Below are 16,327 nucleotides of genomic sequence, written 5' to 3'. Positions count from 1 at the left end.
TTCTTTTGTGTTCAACATAGTAAAGAAACTCATACAGGTTTGGAACAACATGAGGGGGAGTAAATGATGACAAAATTGTTATTTTTGGGTGAACTATTCATTTAAACTTATTTTTTATAAAAACAAATGCCTCCAGAGTCATTAATTTATTATCATGAGCAAGAACAGACCAGGAAGAGTCTTCCGTCCAAAATTGTAAGTATTCATAACTTAGGTCAGATTTGACTTTCTTTAGCTAACCTGAGAATAATAAAAAAAAATAAGGTAAAGATGTCATATTGTTTTATGCACCATAAAACAATACATATTTAAAATCAAACTGAACAAACGGACAAAATGTAATGATTTTTTATTTAGGTAATTAATAATTCCATATAAGTAATTTGATTACATTACTTGATCTAGGTAAATTTAAAAATGAAACATTCGGTTTTACATGAATAAATTCAAGTATCTTTAATACATAAAATGCAAGAAATGTGATTCACATTTACTGTTTTAAATTTCCTCTGAATAAAACAGACATGATTATACAAAAACACATTTGGCACAGCGGGACTATTTCTAAAATCACAGAATAAATGACAAAGGTTTGTAAGTACTGTCTAGACCAACAAATAAAATGTGAAAATGTAGTGAAATGTTTGGTTTTCTCATATACATACATTCATCTGCTTTCTCCATCACATTGGTCCCCACAGAAAACAACTCTGTTTTCCAAACGGGCACGTTCAGCTGCAAACACTAGTTTATGACTTGCTAATGTCTCCTTAGGACCTGACCTAATCCGAGATGGGTCCTTATTCTATAATATTGAGAAAGAGACAGCAAAGAGGCCTTAGGATTGAGACAAACACAGAGAAAAGTCTTTAAATGTATTGTCTTACCTTCACAGCTGCAATGAAGGAGTCGATAAGGTGATAATCTGCTGCCCCGTGACCCCCAGTACCAAATGTACCCGGGACTCTTGTGTCTGCGGTGTGTTTTGTGGACTTTCTAGTAAGGAAGTCGAACACTTTGATCTCATGTCCATTGTAGGAAAGTTCCCCCTTGTGAGAGAATAAGCAAATAGATGTTAAACCTTTGTACATTCATCAAAGAGCTGAAATGCTGACATGCTGAACATGATGTACCTTACTACCATAGATAGATGTTTTGCGTTCACATATTTCCTCTGTAAAAGCTACCATGGTCAACGCAGCAGTTAAGCCTCCTTCAAATTCCATGTTCACTATCTGCAACAAATCAATATATTCTACTTCACTGACAGACATAAACGTAACATCATGACTGATTAAGAATATATAAGATTCTCCAACCTGATTCGAGCACACATCATTGTCACATTCATACACACAGCGGCCGTAAGGTCCTGTTTTAAGAGCTTCAGTCACAGATTCAATATCAGGAACTGAGTTGGAGCAAATCACTGACACAGGCCAGCCAACGCCACCCTGAATTATGAAGAAAATGAATTAATAAAATGTTTGTTCCATTTGATGTATATACATCACATTATTATATACTTCATTAAAGCATTCACTTCCAGAATAAAAAAAAATCCTGATAATTTACTCACTGTTTTCAGTCGCAAAGAAATTAAGGTTTTTGAGAAAATCTTTCCAGGATTTTTTCCATATAGTGGACTTTAATGGTGGCCAGTGGGTTGAAGGCCCAAATTAAAAGGGGGGTCCAATGCAGTTTCATGCATGTTAAGTTATTTACACTGTTAAAGAATTGGATTCTTATGCTAAACATGGTCAAAGTTTCTAAAAACACTTTGGAGTATTTCTGTGCCAAATACACACTTCCGGGTTTACAAGTTTCGACCATGGGTCCTCATGACATCCTAAAGAGTGGAACTCCTTGTATGGGCATACCTCCTGGAAAAGCACACCCACGCACACATCGACCAGAGCGAGCGCAAGAGCGCACCCATCAACGTGCTTCATTTGGCTGCACTGTTGCACGGGACTCAATCAGGAAGAATGTCTCTAAAGAAGTATGGTTTTGGTTGTAAGGCAAAGATAACCTTGCTCAGCTTCCCCAAGAACCCAGCATTACGTGAACAGTGGATGCAGTTTGTTTTTCCGGGGCAGAAATGGAGTTCTGCAAATGTGTTTGTTGAAGAACGCTTTATAAACAAGGCCCAGTTCGACGCTGGATTTACACATTGCTTGATACTGAAAGATGGAGCAGTCCCAGTGTAAAAAATCCTGTTCATGATTCAGTGCAGCTGGTAAGTGAAATGTCATCAAATGTCTGTGTTTTGTTGGCAATCGGTGAGCGAGTGCTTGTCAATCTTTAGCTCTGCCCATGGCGCGCCTCCAGGGACTTGGCTGTTTTCGAAGAGAATCATAAAGCTCTTTCTTTCTTTTGTAAATTTGATAAAACTAAAGACTATTTGGAGATATGAAGGATGCAGTACTACTCTATAGGTACTCATATAATTATATGAGATTGGATGAAACGATGACAGGTCAGGAATAAGGGTCATTTTTAGTGAAACAATCTGCCATTTTCTAAAAAGAAATTCTATACTTTTTAACCACAAATGTTTGTCTTGCACTAGGTCTGCGATGTGTTTCTACGACTTCGTACATTACATAATTTTGTTAGAAAGTTCATGTGCAGTTAGTTCTTCGTCTGTGTACTCCGGTTCAAAAAGGTAGGGTAAGGCGAAAAATTCCATATTATTGTCTCCTCCATCTTTAAAATCGCCCGACATTGTTGTTTTACTTTTTTTGGTAAAGGGCGTTTAGCTTTCTTTGCACGTTCGATTTGTAAACACTGGGTTTATATTTCATGCCTATGTCACACACAACCTCTTCAATGTGACTATGTAATGCATGAGCTTGGGCTGGTGCAAAATGAGCATTTGTGGTTAAAAAGTATATCAATTTATTTTATTTTTTTAAATGAAAGCCAGATAAGAGCCTTATTCCACAGATGGGATCGTGTAGAGCCCTTTGAAACCGCACTGAAATTGTTATTTGGACCTTCAAACCCATTGGCCCCCTTGAAGTCCACTATATGAAGAAAAATCCTGGAATTAATTTCTTTGTGACTGAAAACAAAAAAAGACAAACATCTTGGATCACATGGGGGTGAGTAAATTATCAGGAAATTTGTATTCTGGAAGTGAACTTATCCTTTAAGCAGAGTGAAGAAAGTAATAATGTGTCATTTTTACAAAATTGGGTTTTTACATTTTTTAAAAGAAGTCTTTTATGCTTTACAAAGATGCATGTATTTGATCAAAAACACAGTAAAACAGTAACACTCTGAAATATTATTACCTGTTTTATTTATTACATGTAACATATTTTAAAATGTTATTTATTCCTGTCACGGTAAAGCCTAATTTTTAGCATTATTACTCTAGCCTTCAGAAATAACTTTGATCTGAATTAAATATTATTTATGTTAAAAACACTACAAAACAGCTTGTTTATATTCTTGTTTATAATTCTTGTTTATTATCTTATTTTCAAATTTCTTGTAAGAATATAAAGTTTAAAAGAACAGCATGTATTTGAAATAGAAATATTTTAAAATATAATAAATATCTTTAGGAACACTTTAATGTATCCCTACTGAATAAAAATATACATTGCAAAAAAAAAATCTTATGGTAGTGTACATGAATACATTACTCTTTTCACTTGATCCAAGTAGATTTTCTTTGCAGAGTACGCACAATCCCCCTCTACAGGACAGTCTAAACAACGATTTGCAGCATTTGCTGGCTAGGAAAATGCCAAAAGAAATTACATTTCTTTCTTTCATTTATTCAGTTTTCTATTTAATATTTTAAAAATAATAATAATAGTACATAATAATAAAAAAGACCAACCTTGTTCTCTTTTGTGAAATGGCTAAGAGACCCAAATGATGAAACTTTGATACACCTGTAAAATAAAACATTTAATTTTAAACCTCCTACAAATATTATTTTCACCATTTAAACTTCAAGATCTAGCTTAAAACTTATAAATATTGATAAGCTGGAATTTATTTTTATGATAATTCACAAAAGAAAGAAATGAAGTTAAGGTATTTCACTCATTCTTTCTGTCAAAGGGATAGTTCACCTAAACATGAAAATTCTTACTGTCTATGGAGGGTCAGAAAGCTCTTGAATTTTACCAAAAAATATCTAATATAATTTGTGTTCTAAAGATGAACAAAGGACTTAAGGGTTTGGAGCAACATGTAATTAATGTTGAAATTAATGATATTTAATTTTGGTTGAACTATCCCTTTAATTCACTATCACTTTTCTTCAGCTGAGCTCCACCACATGTGCACAAGTCATGTAACAATAAAATACGTTACGATTCAAACTCAAGTGTACCGTCGGCCACCAGCCCAGTGATGAATCAGATCCACATCATGGCAAGATTTGGCTAGGAGAGCAAAAGAACTTTCCGCCTCATTTCTCCAGTTCCCTCTGACAAAGGAGTGAGCAAAATGATAGAACCCCACCTATTAGAGAAGACAGAGCTGACACAACACTCAGATACAGATACACTCAGCACACACACACACTGCAAACACATTAAACACATCTTACCGGTTCCAGATGTTGAATGTGGATGACATCGCCTATCACCCCGCTGTCAATGAGCTCCTGAATTGTGGAAAAAAAAACTTGCATATGTTTGCTTCTGTCTGAGACTTACTATAGATCTTTACAAGTAAAGTGTAACTACTTTTATTCTGTGGATGAGAGGGTCGTATCGGAGAACATGGCACACTGTGAGTATGACTCCACTCTGAATGCAAGCCTCTACAATCTCTTTGCAGTCCTCCTCTGTAACCTTAAAAATTAAACAAAATTGTGAATTATTCATTTACAAATATTAGGAATAACATCATGCACATCATAACAAATGCACAACATTTATAAAAAAAAAAAATAATAATAATAATAATAATAATATATATAATAATAATAATATTATATATATATATATATATATATATGGTGTCATGACAAGCGCCGCATGTTTACATCCTGCCAGGAAGCATCTATCTTTTTTTGTTTCTGCCGATGTATGCTCTTTCAGTAGCTGTGGTGGAGAGAACAAAGACGCAAGTCTTTAGGAAGTTTTATTCGTCCACAGACATCTTCCTATTCTTCTCTTCTTATTGCTAGGAAAGCAGTAAAGACTTACATCGCTTCTCTTGTTGCCCTTCGAGTGAAAATTACAACTAAAAGCCACACAATGTGGCATCGTACCAGTATTTTATTTTCCGAGTCGCGTTTTCTGAGTTGTGTTGCGGTAAAATAGCAACAGGTAGTACCAGTAGCTCATTGAGTCCAAACATTTTACATCATCGAAATAATGGCATCCCCCATAGTCCAAAATATGTATAAAACAATGTGGATTTTTAATGGGGTTTCTTTTAGTAAGAGACACAATTTACATTATACTAAACCAACCAAGTCTTAAAGGGTTTCTATAATGCTCTTTTACAGTCTTTATTTAGTTTGCAAGTGCAATAGAACATGATCTCATGCTCGGTCGTTCAAAAAAACGTATTATTCTTTGCATAATTTATATTATTACAATAGCTTTCTCCCCAGGCTGGCACAAATGGCTTGATTAGTTTCGGGTTTGATGAAGTTCAGCCTTCCGAAAAATGAAATCTGTTGTGATTGGTTAGCAGTCCCACTGCACTGCAATTGGCGAACAGCTTAGACTGCGTTTAGTCCTGCCACACAATCAGATTAAAGAGATTCTTACATTTTAAATATGGATATTTTTCTTACAAAAACACATCAGAGAAATAACACACAAAGGAGGCTTTTACTGACTCTCGCGTGTGTTTCGACCCTCTGTACTACACACGTCAATGGCGCGGCTGCGACATGACAACCGGAGCAGTTTGCGGCCACCTAGTCAATGCTCGCGTTTATACGTGCCACCCTGCGGCTCGCTGAAACATCCCTGAAACGGCTGTCCATCGCTAAAGGCGGATCCCCCACCCGTCAACGATTTGAATTTCTGTAGGCCGGATTTACGTTATGAAATAATATCATCCGGAAAACAAGAGCTGTAGTCCAAAGGAGCCCTTCGTTGTAGTTCTTAAAGGAATTTTTTTAAAACTAAATATCTCCCTTTGGAGTGGACTTTGAGATTTGTAACACTGTAGATGTTTTTTATGCCCAAACATACACACCACACACTGGCTAAAGTTCAAAAAGTCAAAAAGCATAATAGGACCCCTTTAATACATGGGGTTCCCTTTAAAGTGCTTTTGTATCCATTAATCAAGACCCACAAAAAAGCATCAGGCAAACACTTACAGCCATTGGTTTTTCCAGCAATACATGGTAGCCTTTCTTCGCTAAAGCCACAGCAGGATCCTGAAGAACAATAAAATGGTTGGACACTGAACCCATTCAAAACAGACAGCTTCAAGTGCAAGTTAAGCCATTCATTAACCAGCAAGAAAAAAGCTAAGCACACGTTGATCAACAGAACTCTATCATATGAACACTGACCAAACGCACTTGGAAATCACATACCTTGTGAAGACGATCAGGAGTGCATATCAAAACAGCATCTGCAAATTTCTCTCTCTCTGCTATGCAACGCCAATCTGTTTCGAAAACCAAAAAAATCAAAGCACTTCAAAATGAAACAGATGCAATAATTGTACTGTAACAAAAAGTTGGACATACCATTGAAAGTGTTTTCATCAGCTACTTTGTGACGTGCTTGAAGTTTCTTACGAGCAAAATCCCTGGGGTCAGCAATTCCCACTACCTGTGAGGAAACAGTTATTGTCACATGCTGATGAAACAACAAAACTGCAGAATGTTGAAGTGAAATTAAATCCTACCCGCATGCGATCAGGAAAAATCACAGCATAGCCAGAATAGTTGTCTCCTCTGTTGCCAGCTCCAACCACGATAACATCCACTGGCGATGACATTATAGTAGATCCCTGATGATTTAACAACACAGACTTATATGTTAAATAATATTTGAAAGTTTCATTCCTCCTACAACCAAATTACATAAACCTAGCTGTGTTTTTCATAGAGTAGCACTGGAGATCTTACTATGCAATGCAGACTGAAATTCTGTAAGGTTGAGAATTTGCTTTATTGGTGTGTCTTTCCTTTAACTTCACAGGATTATAAAGGTCAGTGTGACTCTGTGATGGTTAGATACTGGTTACCAGAGTGCAGTAAATTATTGAACCATTTTTTAGCACGGCATTGACAAATTATCTGCAGTGTCAAACAATATGCTAAAGACATGAAAGCTTTATTTTGTAAACAGGTCAAACGCTCTGTGTTGTTACAGTATATAAAGAAATAAATGAGGGTGTGTATGTGTTCTCAAATGTTACCTTACAACGTAATCCGTAATACGCAATAACAAAACGGACTTCTTGATCCTGAAACTGGTTAGGATCCTATATGTGCCTGATTACGTGTTCACCCGTGAGTACATATATGAATTCATGTAAAACGTTGCGCTCAGCTCATTCACAGTGATTTGTTACTTCCTTGTTTACGTTTGGTTTGCGCTGACGTTCAAATTACGCAAGAGCAACACTCGAACGAACGCCGTCATTTACTGATGTCACGTCGTTCAAAACGTGTGCATTTCTTTCACGGAACACATAAAATTGTTGAACATCCTCTGAGAACATCCCGGTCTAAAATGACAACAACAAAAAAACACCATAAAGACACTATCATAAACTAGGCACTACCCACATGACTTTGCAGCCAAACGAACTGTGTTGGATTAGGATTAGGAACTCGCTGTAAAATCTTAATGTTTGTAAAAAGTAAAATCCATGAATAAACAATTTTAATGATATTTGAAGTGAATTGCATTTATTTTTCTTACTTTTGTAGCAAATGATTTGTTTTCTGTCTTAAATTTGTATTTTTTTCTTATTTCACATTGCATCTATTTAGTCCTTTTCTTCCTCGATCTATATTTGGGTTTGCTTCTAATAATATGCTTTTAATTACTTTTATCCTTCAGGGAATTCAAATCTGATGTTAAACGAATACCAAAGAGTATTGAAGTGCTCCCTCTGGTGGTCGCGTTATACAGCTTTCAGAATTGAATCTGTAGTGATTTTTAACTTTTCTTTTAGTTTAATTTAATTAACACACACACACTCAAAAGGTGCAAAAATGTAACAAAACCTGCATGTTTATTTTGTACTTTTTGTCAATGCCATACATTGTTTTTCAATTCTCACAACTTTTCACAACTCACCCACAAGTGTCACCTTAGCAGCCACATCGTGAAGTTTGCTTATCATTCTAGAAAATGTACGCAGAAGTGACAGGCAGTTGTGGTGTGGAATCTTTTCTGAGAATCACAAGACAATTACTTAACTTGAGTACTCTTGGTCTTTAAGGACTGAGAGATGTCTTATGAACATCCTAGCAAGAACCACAGGATGGAAGGTTTGTCAGCAGCCAATCATCCTTTGTCCTCTCCTCAAATCAGAAATCTGCTGAAGATCCTGACCCACTTAGCACAACTAGTTTACAGTGGAGATAACATTATACATAAAATAAAATAAATTACTTTTACATAAAGATCAATGGCAAGAGACTGGTGCAGCACAATAACTTACAGCAGTATTTGCATACAGTTGAAGTCAAAAGTTTACATACAGCAAAAAGTTGCATTATTTTACCAAAATAAGAGGGATCATACAAATGTTATTTTTTTTATTTAGTACTGACAATGATCCACAGCTTTTGTTTAGTGCTAGTTGTTCATGAGTACCTTGTTTGTCCTGAACAGTTAAACCGCATGCTGTTCTTCAGAAAAATCCTTCAGGTCCCACAAATTGTTTGGTTTTTCAGCATTTTTGTGTATTTGTACCCTTTCCAACAATGACTATGATTTTGAGATCCATCATTTCACACTGGGGACAACTGAGAGTTCACAGTTAAACTAATATCATGCATCATTCATCTCTAGTGTACAGTACATGGACCAGACACTTCTCGTTTTATTCTAGACCTCAGTTTGCGCAGTTCTGCATGGCCGCTGTCCACTTTCAGCCCGGTCTCTGTCAGAACCCAAGCTCTGTCGAGTTTCTGCTGGCCATAGTTCTGCAGGGCAACGCGCAGAAACATTTCGGCAAGGCGTTGTGTTCCCAGACCAGCCTCTATGCACAGCAGAGCCTGTTCCTCGTGCATATCGAGGGCTTGAGAAAAATCCTGTAAGCCAGACTCTTCTTGGGAACACAACAAGAGACTACGGCCTCTGCGGCAAAGGTCCTCTGCCCAAACCCTTTGCTCCTCTCTTACATCTGCATTGTGACCCTGGATGACCTTATTCAGATCAGACACCGCCCTCTCGTGGAGGCCAAGGTGGGCCAGACAGGCTGCACGCTGCCTGATGTACTGAAGCTTTATCTCACTGACCGCTTGCACTGCTAGTGTAAGAAGAGCTAAAGCCTGCTCCCACTGACCACTTTCAGAAACACTGCTGGCCTGCTGAGAAGCTGCCTGGAAGCACAAAATTGCTTTATTAGCCACTGTAGAGTTGAATTTGTGAATTTTATTAAAGGATTAGTTTACTTTCAGAATAAAAATTTCCTGATAATTTACTCACCCCAATATCATCCAAGATGTTCATATCTTTCTTTTTTCAGTCGAAAAGAAATTAAAGGAGTAGTTCACTTTCAGAACAAAAATTTACAGATAATAAATGTACTCACCCTCAAGATGTTCATGTCTTTCTTTTTTCAGTCGTAAAGAAATTATGTTTTTGAGGAAAACATTACAGGATTTCTCTCCATATAATGGACTTCTATGCTGACACCGAGTTTGAACTTCCAAAATGCAGTTTAAATGCAGCTTCAAAGAGCTCTAAATGATCCCAGTCGAGGAAGAAGAGTCTTATTTAGCGAAACGTTTGGTTATTTTCTAAAAACATTTACAATTTATATACTTTTTAATCTCCACACAGAGTACACACAGAGCTAGACAAGACAAGCATTTGAGGTTAAAAAGTATATAATTTTTTTTTTTTTTAGAAAATAACCGATTGTTTTGCTAAATAAGACCCTTCTTTCCTCAGCTGTAATCGTTTAGAGCCATTTGAAGCTGCATTTTGGAAGTTCAAACTCAGGGGCCCCATAAAAGTCCATTATATGGAGAGAAATCCCTCAAAAAACATAATTTCTTTACGACTGAAGATAGAAAGACATGAACATCTTGGATGACAAGGGGGTGTGTACATTATCTGTAACATTCCCAGATTTTTCTTCATATAGTAAACTTCAATGAGGATCAACGGGTTGAAGGTTGAAAGTGCAGTTTCAATGCAGCTTCAAAGGGCTCTAGACGATCCATGCTGAGGAATAAAGGTCTTATCTAACAAAACAATTGGTGTTTTTCTAAAAAAAACAACAAATGTATATACTTTTTAACCACAAATGCTTGTCTTGCACGAGCTCTGCGATGTTCTTTGTCTGTGTACTAGTTAAAAAAGGTATCGTAGGGCAAAAAACAACTACAAAATAATCCAACATTTTTGTTGTACCTTTTTTGTAAAGGGTGTTTGACTTTCTTTGCACTTCCGCTTTGTAAACACGGGGTTGCTTCTTCTGCCTATATCATGCGTGACCTTTCCAACATGACTATGTAATGTCTGAAGTCGATCTAGTGCAAGATGAGCACTTGTGGTTAAAAAGTATATACTTTTTAGGGGATTTTTTTAGAAAATGGCAGATTGTTTAACTAGATAAGACGCTTATTCCTCAGTTGGGATCGTGTAGAACCCTTTGAAACTGCAATTTGGACCTTCAACCCATTGATCCCCATTGAAGTTCTCTATACTGAGAAAAATTCTTGAATGTTTTCCTCAAAAACTTTCTTTTCAACTGAAGAAAGAAAGACATGAACATCTTGGATGACGTGGGGGTGAGTAAATTCACAGGAAATGTTTATTCTGGACGTGAACTAATTCTTTTATAGACAACTGATTACCTGTGCTAGCCGTTTCCTTTGAGCTGGCTGCAGAAGAGTGATTAGAAAGTCTAGAGTTGCTGGTTCTTTCTCAGCCACCACACTCAGATAGTTGGCTGCCACTTTGTAGTTCTGCTGCCAGGCCTTTACAACACCCCACCTGGCTTTAGCTGCAGCATCTCGAGGCTCTTGACCAAACACCTGCTTCAGGTGTGCACCTGCAGCATTCACCTCCCCTTCACAAACATCAAAAATATATTTTACATAGACATGGCCCACATACTTGACTCCTGTATGCTTTATACTGTTCCCTACCTTTGGCAAGTAGTGTATCTATGTACAGGAGGTGCCACCTGGGTTCCCTGCAGTCAGTGTTCATTAGTGCTCCACCAATCAAAAAGGCCTCTCGAAGGAGCTCCTCACGGCAGGGTACAGGGTTGGAAGACAGCGTCTCTGATAGGCTGCTGCGACAGTGGTGACCCAACCATTCACTGACGAGTCTTTGTGCTTTGTCTTTAAGGGAAAGCATGCTCTGAGTGACCTGCTCGGCTCCACACTGAAGGGCAACCAGTATGTCCAGTGTGCATTCCTGATGAATTATTGATATTAGAGTGTCAGTTTACAAGCATGTAGGAAAAAAATATCTTTTTGCAGTGTCTTTTTACTTCAGCCACATATATTAAAGGGTTTGGTCACCTAAAAATGAAAATTCTGTCATTAATTACTTACCCTCATGTTGTTCCAAACCCGTAAGATCTTTGTTTATCTTCAGAACCCAAATTAAGATATTTTTGATGAAATCCGAGAGCTTTCTGCATGCGTTGTGGCACTTTTGTGAACATGCGTCAAAGACTGACACAGAAGAGAAGAAATTGTTGAATAAAGTCGTTTTTGTTTTCTTTGTGCACAAAAAGTATTCTTGTAGCTTCATGAAATTGCACATGAAATATTTTAATAATGTCTACCTTTCTGGGCTTTGAATGTGTCAGTTGCGTTGCTGTCTATGCAGGGTCAGAAAGCTCTCAGATTTCATCAAAAATATCTTAATTTGTGTTCTGAAGATGAACGAAGGTCTTACAGTTTTGGAATGACATGAGGGTAAGCAATTAATGACAGAATTTTGACAGAACTATCCCTTTAATATTATTTGTCATTTCATGTTATCTATGCACTAATCTTGCTTTCATGTGTCACAGAGTTATGTAACTATTTGCAAAAAAACATGTTTTTATAAAATGAGGTGGTTCCCATAGGTGGAGGTCTTTGTTTTTGCAACCACACCTTCTGCTGGTTCAGCATAAGATAAGTGAATCCTCTTCCACACAAAGCCTGCACATGGTCTGGGTGCTCTTTAAGGATTGCAGTGAAGTCAAAGATAGCCGTCTTCCATTGGCCCAGCAGAGCATAACATCTTGCTCTCTCCAGCAAGGAATCTATTGCTCCACCACCTAAAGAATAAATCAGTTAACTATGTTAAGAAATATAAAACAGCAGTGTTCTGAGTTACCATCTTCTCTTTCTAATATAATTTCTGTTAAGATGATCATATGTGACCCTGGACCACAAGTAAATAGCATGGGTATATTTATAGCAATAGCCAACAATACATTGTATGGGTCAAAATTATTGGCCAAAAGATCATGTTCCATGAAGATATTTTGTAAATATATCAAAACTTAATTTTTGATTAGTAATTTGAATTGCTAAGAACTTCCTTTGTACAACTTTAATGGTGATTTTCTCAGTATTTTGATTTTTTTGCACCCTCAGATTCCAGATTTTCAAATAGTTGTCAAATAGTCCTAACAATTAATTCAGCTTTCAGATGATGTATAAATCTCAATTAAAAAAATTGACCCTTATGACTGGTTATGTGGTCCAGGGTGACCTATGAGTTATATTAAGTTTACATACAAGATTATGTAATGGAATCAATAACAGAAGCAAGTAACAGAAATTTGCAAAACTAAAAAGGAAACTACTGTATTTTTTTTCCATAGAAAGTGCGTCAATCAGATTGAATCACTGGTGTGAAATCCTGTTAGCACTTACACTTTTCCTCTACATTTGACTATAAAATTTAAATTTATATATTATTGTATGTTTCCTTGTTACCTGAAGCCATAATGGCAATAGACAAATAGGCCACAGCTTCCCTTATCGCACTTTCTGCTTGTTGGCCACACAGTATACGTTTGGACGCAGTGTGACAGTGTTTTTCTAGAAGTGCTCGGTCTTGTAAAGATGTTACAGATAGAAGGGGCCGCAGACAGCTAGTGTCTCCTGAATTGACGAACTTCTTCAGTAGCTGAAAGGTATCAGAGAGATTACTCACTGAGATAACAAAAAATAATATATTTTTTATCATTTTATATGTGATTTAACTATGGTGAACTGCAAGAGAAATATAATGTGGCACCTGATAGGCATCATAGAGGAAGCCTCGATGCAGCTGCAGTATTGCAAGGCGTGCAAGAATCGGTGGTCGTGGGGCTGTATGCTCAATGTTGAGAAGTAGACGGTAAGCTTCCTCAACACGACCCAACTGGTACAAAGCATCTGCTGTGAGAATCTGGGGTCCGTCAGCACCAGGTTGTAACTCCATTAGGAGAAGAGCAAGAGCGTGCACACCAACAGCAGACCTGAAAGAAAGCACAAGAGACTAAATAAGATGGCATTCAGTCATGCTACTGGAGGACCAATGTTCTGCAGAGTTTAGCTACAACCTTCATTAAACACACAGAAGCTAGCTAGATTAATTGTTTTGCCAACAAATCAGCATTGATGACTGACTGCTGTGGACAAAAATCCACACTGATAGTTTTTCTAGGTTGTTGCTTACGTATAAGAACCATTTTTGGTAACCTTTCCATGAAAAGTTCTCAAAGGGAACCCAAGGTATTAAGACTTGTTGGGCTTAATATAACATAAATAATGTCTCTTAGTGATAATATTTTGGACTATTGGGGGAGCCATTATTTCGATGACGTGAAATGGTTGCACTCAGTGAGCTACTGGCGCAACCTGTTGCTATTTTTACCATAACTCAGAAAATAAAATACAGATACAATCTCCACAGCTACTGAAAGAGCTTATAGGTGGTGATGGATATAAGTGTAGGCTTAAACCAAATACCGTACCATTAATTTTTCTCCACAAGGTGTCTAAACGCCCCTGGATATCGAGTGAAATCCACGCTGAGAAACTCCTTCAGTGTCTGCGGCATAATGATAGGTGTTGACATGTGGTCCTACATCCTGCCAGGATGGCATCTAGTATTTCTTGTCTCTACCATTTGTAAGCACTTTCAGTAGCTGTGGTATACTAAACACCTTAATGGATTTGGGCTAAAGTGAAGAGAACAAAGATGCAAGTCTTTAGGAAGTTTTATTTGTCCACAGGAATCTTCCTATTCTTTTCTCCTCTTCATATTGCTTGGAAAGACTTACATCGCTTCTCTTGTTGCCCTTGACTGAAAATTACAACTTAAGCCACACAATGTGACATCGTATCAGTATTTTTTTTTGTGTTGTGTCATGCTAAAAATAGCAACAGGTAGCACCAGTAGCAGAATGCAACCATTTTACCTCATTGAAGTAATGTTTTTATTTAAAGTTTAGTTAAAAAATCCACATTGTATACACTTTTTCGACTATGGGCACCATTATTTACAACCTGTCATTCCAAAAAAAATGAAAATCAGAAAAAAGTGCAAATCTACCTCTGTTTGTTGTTGGTGTGATTCTCTTCATCCTCTTGTTGTGCTCTAGGATTTGTCTCAGCTCTTTGCTCTTCAGTTCCCTCAAGCATGACTCTTCCCTGTTCCAGCAACACGGTGCACAGCAACCCGCGGTAGTTCCAAGGCACGAGGCACCTAACAGTTACAGCAGTATCCTGCAGCTGTAATCGGCCAGCCGTAATGTAATCTAGAGCAGTAAGGTAGTGAGAGCCAGCCATCATACGCAGGATACCCCTACCACAGAGTGCACGGACGCAGCTGGGTGGGTGAGGAGTATTATGCTCAATCACCGCTTGGAAATCCTCCAGAGCGCCTTTATGGTCTTCAGTGAAGAGTCGGGAATACCCTCTGAGCACTTGCACTGTGTTCTGGTAACTTTGCTGGGAAGGAGCTGCAGCGGCGAGCTGGCTACTTATGGAAAGGGCTTCTCTATGTTCCCCACGCAAAAGGAGGCAGTCTGCCAGACGCACCCGCAGTTCCCTGCCTCCTCCATCCGACTCCAAGTGGCACAGAGCACGCAGTTGAGCAATAACAGGATCCAATAACTCCACTCCTTTCGGGGACCGAAGGTCAGGCCTCATAAGAACAGCCTCTCTGAACTCTGAGACACCCTTCTCGGCCTGTTGACGCAACTGGATGCGAGCAGCCATCCCTACGCCGTTGTCCGAGAACAGACTCTGGAATTGCTGTCTCGCAGTGGCCGGATGAAGTGCAAACCCGTCACCGAGATCTTTGCAGACGTCTCTTGCTCGTCCTCCAGCTGAAAAATGAGCAGCTGCTCTGCCCACAAGTAAACAAGCTTTTTTCTCTGATGGCATTACATGTTCACCTAGTTTAAGAACCATCGACAAAGCTTCTGCACTGTCTGTGAACTTTCCAGATGAAAACATGACTGCTGCTTGAAGCTCTCTTACTTGGATGTCATCTGGTGAAATGGCGAGTAAAAAATCAACAGCTTTAGGGGCATCGATGTTCTTACTTGCTTGTGTAGTTTCCCCCTTAGTATGGAGAATGGAATACCTTGGAGACATTTGCTGGTAAAAGGCTTTAATTAATAGCTCCACATGTTGAGTTTGCCGTTCTTTAACCAGTCTAACAGCCTCTGATTTGTTACCACGAAAAGCCTGCAGATAAAGCTGAGGACCTTTAGGATTTTGTGCGTCAGAGAGCAAGCAGGCCAGAGCTCTAGTGAGCTCCAAAATTAACCGTGTGCGACCTTCAGGTTGAGGCATTTGTTTTCCCTCTAAAAGAGCAGAACACCGTGCGAAGATCTCATCAGAGGCATGACCTGTCCCTTGCAGGACAGACTCCATTTTATAAAGCGAAGCAGACAAATTGTTGGGGCATAATGTAGACAGAAATACAGCAACAAGACCTTTGCTCAGGCCCTCAATAGAGGTGTGTGATACGCCATCAAGCCAGGCCTCGAGCGTTGAGATCACCTTCTCTAAATGACCTGCGTTAAGGCCACGCATGTGTCCTACAGTGGATCCGGCATTATTTCCAAAAGCACGGGTGTACAGAGTTGCAGCTCTGCCAGTGTCCCCAGAGAGCAATATTTTGTCGCCCTCTCTGCACAGTTCAGCTGCTCCTTTATGTATGCCATTCAT

At 38.3% G+C, this 16,327-nt stretch overlaps 2 protein-coding genes across 3 annotated transcripts; both read right to left on the bottom strand.

Moving 5' to 3' along the window:
* Nucleotides 1-332: 332 nt before the first annotated feature.
* LOC141291448 (putative oxidoreductase YteT) lies at nucleotides 333-7,525 on the bottom strand. 2 transcript variants are annotated; one of them, XM_073823610.1, is made up of 14 exons: nucleotides 7,372-7,525; nucleotides 6,856-6,960; nucleotides 6,695-6,779; nucleotides 6,539-6,612; nucleotides 6,317-6,376; nucleotides 4,716-4,823; nucleotides 4,577-4,633; nucleotides 4,358-4,488; nucleotides 3,857-3,911; nucleotides 3,657-3,749; nucleotides 1,320-1,454; nucleotides 1,134-1,235; nucleotides 888-1,049; nucleotides 333-805 (listed from the first exon to the last, which is right to left on the bottom strand). In XM_073823610.1, the coding sequence occupies exons 2-14, from the start codon at nucleotides 6,946-6,948 to the stop codon at nucleotides 668-670; spliced, it is 1,293 nt and encodes a 430-aa protein (XP_073679711.1). In that variant the 5' UTR covers nucleotides 6,949-6,960; nucleotides 7,372-7,525; the 3' UTR covers nucleotides 333-667. The 2 variants fall into 2 exon arrangements, with proteins under 2 accessions (XP_073679711.1, XP_073679710.1); XM_073823609.1 differs by having other exon boundaries at nucleotides 1,134-1,454.
* A 1,452-nt stretch (nucleotides 7,526-8,977) lies between these two features.
* On the bottom strand, nucleotides 8,978-16,327 carry ttc34 (tetratricopeptide repeat domain 34). The gene is made up of 7 exons (XM_073822674.1): nucleotides 14,700-16,327; nucleotides 13,398-13,620; nucleotides 13,094-13,286; nucleotides 12,260-12,426; nucleotides 11,332-11,567; nucleotides 11,000-11,300; nucleotides 8,978-9,514 (listed from the first exon to the last, which is right to left on the bottom strand). Exons 1-7 carry the CDS (start codon nucleotides 16,325-16,327, stop codon nucleotides 8,978-8,980), a joined length of 3,285 nt encoding a protein of 1,094 aa, XP_073678775.1.

The sequence above is a fragment of the Garra rufa genome, chromosome 18, assembly GCF_049309525.1.
Source record: "Garra rufa chromosome 18, GarRuf1.0, whole genome shotgun sequence".
Classification (NCBI taxonomy): Eukaryota; Metazoa; Chordata; class Actinopteri; order Cypriniformes; family Cyprinidae; genus Garra; species Garra rufa.
The sequence above is the reverse complement of the archived record's forward strand: the minus strand, read 5'-3'. Positions and strand labels throughout refer to the sequence as shown.

Bases quoted from the DNA above. Each gene is read 5' to 3' on its own strand.
- ttc34 (XM_073822674.1), bottom strand. From the start codon at position 16,327: ATGAATGGCATACATAAAGGAGCAGCTGAACTGTGCAGAGAGGGCGAC. The intron at 13,621-14,699 runs GTAGATTTGCAC...GCTTTCTTTCAG, and splicing joins CACACCAACAACAAACAGAG to GTCTGCTGTTGGTGTGCACG. The intron at 12,427-13,093 runs GTAACAAGGAAA...TTTATTCTTTAG, and splicing joins TATTGCCATTATGGCTTCAG to GTGGTGGAGCAATAGATTCC.
- LOC141291448 (XM_073823609.1), bottom strand. From the start codon at position 6,948: ATGTCATCGCCAGTGGATGTTATCGTGGTTGGAGCTGGCAACAGAGGA. The intron at 4,489-4,576 runs GTAAGATGTGTT...CTTCTCTAATAG, and splicing joins ACATTCAACATCTGGAACCG to GTGGGGTTCTATCATTTTGC. The intron at 1,455-3,656 runs GTAATGTATTCA...TTCATAATTCAG, and splicing joins ACTTGGATCAAGTGAAAAGA to GGTGGCGTTGGCTGGCCTGT.